The sequence below is a fragment of the Microtus oregoni genome, unplaced genomic scaffold (assembly GCF_018167655.1).
Source record: "Microtus oregoni isolate MIOR12 unplaced genomic scaffold, Mior012 000080F_ref0000499, whole genome shotgun sequence".
In the NCBI taxonomy this organism is placed as follows: domain Eukaryota; kingdom Metazoa; phylum Chordata; class Mammalia; order Rodentia; family Cricetidae; genus Microtus; species Microtus oregoni.
Genome location: NW_024544538.1, coordinates 3,851,538 through 3,859,760, shown reverse-complemented (window position 1 = coordinate 3,859,760; position 8,223 = coordinate 3,851,538). Strand labels below are relative to the sequence as shown.

General features: G+C 40.1%; 1 protein-coding gene across 1 annotated transcript; it reads right to left on the bottom strand.

Moving 5' to 3' along the window:
- Nucleotides 1-5,933: 5,933 nt before the first annotated feature.
- LOC121441709 (elongation factor 1-alpha 1-like) lies at nt 5,934-7,658 on the bottom strand. The gene has a single exon (XM_041642946.1). It carries the CDS (start codon nt 7,595-7,597, stop codon nt 6,209-6,211), a length of 1,389 nt encoding a protein of 462 aa, XP_041498880.1. The 5' UTR covers nt 7,598-7,658; the 3' UTR covers nt 5,934-6,208.
- Nucleotides 7,659-8,223: the final 565 nt, after the last annotated feature.

Below are 8,223 nucleotides of genomic sequence, written 5' to 3'. Positions count from 1 at the left end.
CATTCTGTGTTTCTCAGTTAGTCTTGGTTGTAGAGTCCATCCTGTCATGTGATTAACCTACCAGGTGTAGGATTAAAGAAAAGAAAGTCTCCTTCTCCTAGCAGCTATCAAATGACAATAGACATTCAGTTAGTGGAGGGATTTGGTGCCCACTTTCTCTCTTTGATGCTGGGATTCTGCTTGTCTGGAACTTGTGCATGCTGTCACAATTGGTATTGGTTCAGATGTGTACCTTCCCTCCTGTGTCTGTTTCCTATGACTTTTACATTATTCCTGTTCCCCCTTCTCTGCATGAAGACCCCTCAGGTTTGGGGAGTGGGCATGATGTATATGTCCCATTTAGGGCAGAGCACTTCACTGTCTAAGAGATATTAATGTAATAGTAAAATTTGCCATACTTTTGTGTAAAATTTAAATATAGTTATCAAATATGGTTATATGAATAAAAGAAGGAAACATTAAGCCCACTCTCTCTCCTTCTTCTTACACACTTTCCCCCATAAAAAGACATGAAAGTAATTCAGTATCACACTTCAACTGCAAGTTGAATGTGTACATTCTTGGCAGAGTGAGACCATCTACCAAGATTTTTATAACTTTATGTAGGACTGTATACATTCAAATATCATAGCCCAAACCTTCACATTATAATGTTTTAACTAGCATAAAAGGAAAAGGCATCTTCGTGGAATTTTCATACATACTTAGTTTTCTCTGATTCACCTCCTTATGCATATTCCATTTACCTAACCTCCCACTCTCATCTCTACTTGTATCCTTCCACTGCTAGTGAATCATCTAGTTTTGTATCACACATGTTCTATTAACCACCTTACCTCCCTCCATTAAAGTCTGCTTCTCTGACTCATGGATTCTAGCCTAGTTTCCTTGCTTCTACTTCCATCCATGCATAAAAGAACAAGTATATAAAAATTAGAAGCTAAGGTCCATAAATGAGAGAGATCAAGAAGTATTTATCTTTGTAAGACTTGGTTACTCAACTTTGTAGAGTATTATTCAGTTCCATATATTTTCCTATACATTTCAAATTTCTTTAGTATTGTTGACATTTCCATGGTGTATATGTCCATTACAATTATCCATTCATTAGTTGAAGAACGTTTAGTTTCAGTCCCTAGATATTGTGAATAAAACAGGAATGAACACTGATGAGCAAGTATCTTGTGAGTAAGATGTTTAACAATCCTCTGAGTATATGTCCAAGAGTTGTATATACTATAACTATATCATATAGAAGTCATATTTTTTCTGAGAGTCATGAAGTGGCTTCCCATCACACTAATGAGAATTCTAATGTGCTGTGTCCTTTGTCTGTCTACTTGACTTCCCTCTCTTTTGTGACTACTTCGAGACCATCCTATTTCTCTGAGTTTGCTATATTATTTCATTATGTTATGTGTATTAGTGTTTTTCTTAGAGATTTTACACCCACATGACCCCCCTCTCTCTCTCTCTCTCTCTCTCTCTCTCACACACACACACACACACACACACACACACACACACACACACACATGACACGTGTTCCTGGTGAGAGTGAATGTAAGAAGAATGCTTTGGATCCAATGGTACTGGACTCACAAATGGCTATGAGCTACCATGTGAGTGCTAAGAATCAAACCTAGGTCCTCTGCAATAACAGGTGCAGCTAGTGCTATTCACTGCTCACTAACTCTCTAGTTATGCCATATTTTATCATTGTATATGCTGCCACTGCTTCTTTAATTACTCTCATCCTGTTCTTGTCCAGACTAAAGTATTTCAAACTAAGCCTAAATAATTTCTAGAACATGACACACCTAGGTGTGCCATGAAACCATATTGTACAGTAAATTTTATGTATGAAAATATTTTGCACTGTTAAAACTAACTCCCATCTAAGTGAGTTAGCAGGTGGGACTTTTGTGACTTAGGGTTGGGGTTAAATGAGGTTGTACAATGAGTCTATCATCCATAGGGCTTGCATTCTTATGAGAAAGGGAAGTCCATAGGATTCACCCCAAGCCATGTTACTTGCAGAGATGGGGAGATATCCTATAAGAACACAGCAAAAAAGCTTCCATTTACAAGCCAAGAAGGGAAGAGCTTCACCAGCTGACTCTGCTGGCGTGTCAGAACCATGGAAAATATTTTGTGCTTTTTAAGCCATTTGGGCTGAGGTATTTGAAGCAGACTGTTATATACCTGCAATATTCTAGTTTATTTAATATCTGCTTTCCTTGATTGCAATGTCTGCTTCATTTCGTTTTTCTTCCAGGGCTTTATCAGAGAGCTTAGCATATATTAGTCTTTTAGGGAATGTTTATTTAGTGAGTGAAAGCTTGTAATCCTTATTTTCCTTTTGAAAACTGGGGCCATTAGAGAATATGTCTCTTTTATTTGCTGATATGTTGTAGTACATCAAACAAAGAATAACCCATTCATTCATTTCAACCTTTTTCTGATGCGTGTAAAAAGCAAAGGAAAAACCTGTGATAACCAAACAAAAGCTCCAGAGATTTAGGCCTACATACCTTTTCAATTAATTAATTAATTTGCTGACAGTCTACACAAAGGAAACCAAGACTAAGATTTTTATTATTGCTTCTTATGATAGTTATAGAGATTCCCAGAGAATAAGTCCTGTGGAAATATATTCCTACATGCCAGGATTTTAATAATGGGTGAATAAGATTTTCCTCTAGACACCCTTAACAGGGCAAAATTTATATTTAAATTTCTATAGTTTAGCTGTAGAATAAGCTTCCTTAGAACTTGATGTCTTCCCATCATTTACACAAATCGTAGAATGTTTTCACCGAGAATCATATGTGGGTGTTTGGTAATGATGCTGTTCTTTCCTTATCTTTATTTTTTTTGCACTAGCTCTTATCACCGTTTGGAATATAAATAAATGACCTTATTAAGACTAATGTTGTTTTCAACATCTTTCAAACTCTGTGTTTGTGATGAAGAGATACATTCAGCAGCAGAGAGTAGAGTGAAACCCGCGACTCTGTGGTGACCTGCAGCATTCCAAATGTTTTAGCTTTAATGAGCATTTTTAGGAAACCTTACAGAACTTTCTTTATACATTTTTTTGAGACTGAGAAACACTTGTACTTCCATATGATTTGTCAGTTTCAGTGTATTCATATATTTTCATACATATCATTTTCGAGAACTTCTGGAGCGTTTTATCAGAAATTTTCCTAAATGGTCTGATTTCCTTTTCATCTTTTTCATATAATGCACTCTTAAAAAGTAAAGAATATCCAAAGTCCAATTCTCAACATAAAGTAGCTATTTCCCTTTTTAAAAACTCATATTTGGTTTCTAGCCATAAATAAAGGACATTGAGCCTATAATTCATGTTCCTAGAGAAGCTAAATAAGGTGAATCCAAAGACAAACACATAGGCATCCTCAGGAATATTAACCTTCATCAGGCGATGAAAGGAGACAGAGACAGAGACCCACACGGGAGCACCGGACAGAAATCTCAAGGTCCAAATCAGGAGCAGAAGGAGACGGAGCACGAGCAAGGAACTCAGGACCACGAGGGGTGCACCCACACACTAAGACAATGGGGATGTTCTATTGGGATCTCACCAAGGCCAGCTGGCCTAGGTCTGAAAAAGCATGGGATAAATCCGGACTAGCTGAACATAGCGGACAATGAGGAATACTGAGAATTCAAGAACAATTGCAGTGGGTTTTTGATCCTACTGCATGTACTGGCTTTGTGGGAGCCTAGGCAGTTTGAATGCTCACCTTACGAGACCTGGATAGAGGTGGGCAGTCCTTGGGCTTCCCACAGGTCAGGGAACCCTGATTGCTCTTCGAGCAGATGGGGGGGGGACTTGATCGGGGGAGGGGGAGGGAAATGGGAAGCGGTTGTGGGGACGAGGCAGAAATCCTTAATAAATAAATAAATTAAAAATCAAAAAAAAAAACTAAATGTTTTTAAATTTAATCCTTGAGAATATCATGCAACATATTTTGTTCATTCTTTTCCCTCTCTATGTAGAGGAGATGATATGAAAATCTTTTTTTAACTTTTATGTATATGATCACTATATATTATGCTTTTATGTAACATTCTTTGTGGGGCTGGTTTATTTATATTTAAAAATAACAGTTTTAATTAGTTCTTGAGAGTTTCATACATGCATTAAAACTATTTTGATCATCCATCACCTGCCACTCCCTCATGATTTCATGTCACCTTTCATTTACAAAAAAATAATACACTTCATCCAATTTATTCTGTCTGTACACTTTTGGGTGTTGGGCCAGCCACTGATCTCGGCTGACCTAGAAGGGGCCATACCCTTTGACAAAACTGACTCTTCCTTTCCTAGAAGACACCTCCATTGATCTTCAGCAAGGGTAAGGGTTTATTATCTCCTATTCACTTCTATGTTGGAATGTTTTGTGGCTTGATCTTGTATAGATATTGTGCAGCCAACTATAGCTGCTGTGTTTTTACAAGCAGCCTGTGATGTTTGATGGAGGTGTCCCATTGACCATGATTTGATTTTTTTTTTTTATTAAGAAAAGAAGAAAAAAAAACATAAACAAAAAACAAGTTTCCACCTCCTCCCAGCCTCCCATTTCCCTCCCCCTCCTCCCACCCTTCTCCCCCTCCTCCCACCCTTCTACCCCTCCCCCCACTCCTCTCCCCCTCCCTATCCAGTCCACAGAGCAGTCCAGGTTCCCTGCCCTGTGGTAAGTCCTAGGTCCTCCCCCCTCCGTCCATATCTAGGAAGGTAAACATCCAAACTGGCTAGGCTTCCACAAAGCCAGCACATTAAGTAGGATCAAAACCCCGTGCCATTGTCCTTGGCGTCTCATCAGCCCTCATTGTTCGCCATGTTCAGCGAGTCCGGTTTTATCCCATGCTTTTTCGGTCACAGTCCAGCTGGCCTTGGTGAGCTCCCAGTAGATCAGCTCCACTGTGTCAGTGGGTGGGTGCACGCCTCGTGGTCCCGACTTCTTTGCTCATGTTCTCCCTCCTTCTGCTCCTCATTGGGACCTTGGGAGCTCAGTCCACATGATGATGAATTTTTGATATGGTATTTGTCATTATTCTGAACATGAGATTCTTTTGTTAACACTGATCATTTTTTACTTATAGAGATCTGAGTAGCTAGAATATTGATATAACCTCTCCTATTACATGTAGGTCATCAATGATGGATAAAAGTCTCATGGTGAGAACTGAGTATTGTTCTTCTTGTAGAATCTTTGCCCACCTTTTCTGATCCTTTGTTGATTATAGCCTCATGACTTTTAATTGTGTCTATAAAAACTTTTTAAGATTATCCCATTTCCTCAACTATACTGATAAACTAAACAGAAGAAGTGATTAAAAATGATTACTTTTTGCATGTATATGAGCATCTCTGGACTAAATGTACCTGATAACCAATGTGATGATCATGAAGATGCTGCTTCAAGGTGAAATGTAGCACTGCTCAAATGGGAAACACAAAATGACAATGAAAGGTATGAGAACTAACCTTTCAAAAAACATGGTATTAATAAATGCTTCTCTGTCATTGACTTCCAATTATATAGAATTGCAATCCTATGCCTGTGTCCTTAAATATGTATTTGAAACAACATAGCCTGGTCTTTATGTTTAGTTTGTGTTTCTTCAAATTTGGAGAGGAGAAATATTTTTTCTTTCACACTGATTCTATGTTTGTAGACATTAATGTCAATTCGTTACAAATCCCCTAGTCTCTCATATCTTAAAAAGAGTTTGTTAACACTGTTGTCCTTGTTCTGAAATTGTAGACTGTTGAGTTATGCAAGTCGGGGTGTCTTTTTACTGTGTGTCAGATACAATATCCTTAAATGTTTGTATGTTTCTTTGCTTATTTATTTACTTGTTCATTTATTTATTTTTATTTTTTTTCTCATTAAAATTGTTTTAATGGGTCTCAAAATTCTGTGACAGATTTTTGGTCAAGTTGTTTCCGTTAAAAAGTACTGATTTTGAAAACTAATAACTTAAAACTGCCACACACAAAAAAATGGTCCACAAAATATTCTCCTTTCCTTCTGAAGGTTTTACAATGCATTGTTATCATTAACCAGTCTTTTACTATTAAACTTAAATGGCCAATTGAGACAAACAGTTCTGAGACCGTTCTTCCACCACTGATTAAGACTGGGGTGGCAGGTGTTAGGGATAATATTCATTTAGCCTTCTGAGCTTTCTGGGCAGACTTGGTGACCTTGCCAGCTCCAGCAGCCTTCTTGTCCACAGCTTTGATGACACCCACAGCAACTGTCTGCCTCATGTCACGAACAGCAAAACGACCCAGTGGAGGATAGTCAGAGAAGCTCTCGACACACATGGGCTTTCCGGGAACCATATCAACAATGGCTGCATCACCAGACGTCAAGAATTTCGGGCCATCTTCCAGCTTCGTGCCAGAACGACGATCAATCTTTTCTTTAAGCTCAGCAATCTTGCATGCTATGTGAGCTGTGTGACAATCTAGTACAGGAGCATAGCCAGCACTAATTTGGCCTGGGTGGTTCAGGATAATCACCTGAGCAGTGAAGCCAGCAGCTTCCATTGGTGGGTCATTTTTGCTGTCACCAGCAATGTTGCCACGTCTAACATCTTTGACAGACACGTTCTTCACATTGAAGCCCACGTTGTCCCCAGGAAGAGCTTCACTCAAAGCTTCATGGTGCATTTCAACAGACTTTATTTCTGTTGTCACATTGACTGGAGCAAAGGTCACCACCATGCCAGGTTTTAAAACACCGGTCTCCACTCGGCCCACAGGGACAGTCCCAATACCACCAATTTTATAGACATCCTGGAGGGGCAGTCGCAGAGGCTTGTCAGTTGGACGAGTTGGTGGCAGGATACAATCCAAAGCTTCCAACAGGGTGGTTCCACTGGAACTACCATCTTTGCGAGTGACTTTCCATCCCTTGAACCAAGGCATATTAGCACTTGGCTCCAGCATGTTGTCACCATTCCAACCAGAAATTGGCACAAATGCTACTGTGTCAGGGTTGTAGCCAATTTTCTTAATGTAGGTGCTGACTTCCTTAACAATTTCCTCGTATCTCTTCTGGCTGTAGGGTGGCTCGGTGGAATCCATTTTGTTGACACCAACAATTAGCTGTTTCACACCCAGGGTGTAAGCCAGAAGTGCATGCACACGGGTCTGCCCATTCTTGGAAATACCAGCTTCGAATTCACCAACACCAGCAACAACAATCAGGACAGCACAGTCAGCCTGTGATGTGCCTGTAATCATGTTTTTGATGAAGTCTCTGTGTCCTGGGGCATCAATGATAGTAACATAGTACTTGCTGGTCTCAAACTTCCACAGGGAGATGTCAATAGTGATACCACGCTCACGCTCAGCTTTCAGTTTGTCCAAGACCCAGGCATACTTGAAGGAGCCTTTTCCCATCTCGGCAGCCTCCTTCTCAAACTTCTCGATGGTTCGTTTGTCGATTCCACCACACTTGTAGATCAGGTGGCCGGTTGTAGTGGACTTGCCGGAATCGACGTGTCCAATGACGACGATGTTGATGTGAGTCTTTTCCTTTCCCATTTTGGCTTTGAATTAGCGGTGGTTTTCACAACACCTGCGTTCTGACGGCAAACCCGTTGCGAAAAAAAAGGTCATTTATTTTTTCCTTTTATTGAAAATATTTTTTTTCACATAATATGTCCTGATTACTGTTTCCCCTACCTCTACTCCTCCATGTTCCTCCATACCTCCATCCCTATCTGTCCATCATTAGATAACAAATAGGTTTCTTTCTTTCTTTCTTTCTTTCTTTCTTTCTTTCTTTCTTTCTTTCTTTCTTTCTTAAAGATTTCTGTCTCTTCCCTGCCACTGCCTCCCATTTCCATCCCCCTCCCCCAATTAAGTCCCACTCCCACGTCAGCCCAAAGAACAATCAGGGTTCCCTGTCCTGTGGGAAGTTCAAGGAACCCCCACCTCCATCCATGTCTAGTAAGTTGAGCATCCAAACTGCCTAGGCTCCTTCAAAGCCAGTACATGCAGTAGGATCAGAAACCAACTGCGACTGTTCTTGAGTTCTCAGTAGTCCTCATTGTCCACTATGTTCAGCGAGTCCGGTTTTATCCCAGGCTTTTTCAGACCCAGGCCAGCTGGCCTTGGTGAGTTCCCAATAGAACATCCCCATTGTCTCAGTGTGTAGGTGCACCCCT

What these genes read in the sequence shown, in the direction of transcription:
- LOC121441709 (XM_041642946.1), bottom strand. Translation starts at nt 7,597, where the DNA reads ATGGGAAAGGAAAAGACTCACATCAACATCGTCGTCATTGGACACGTC.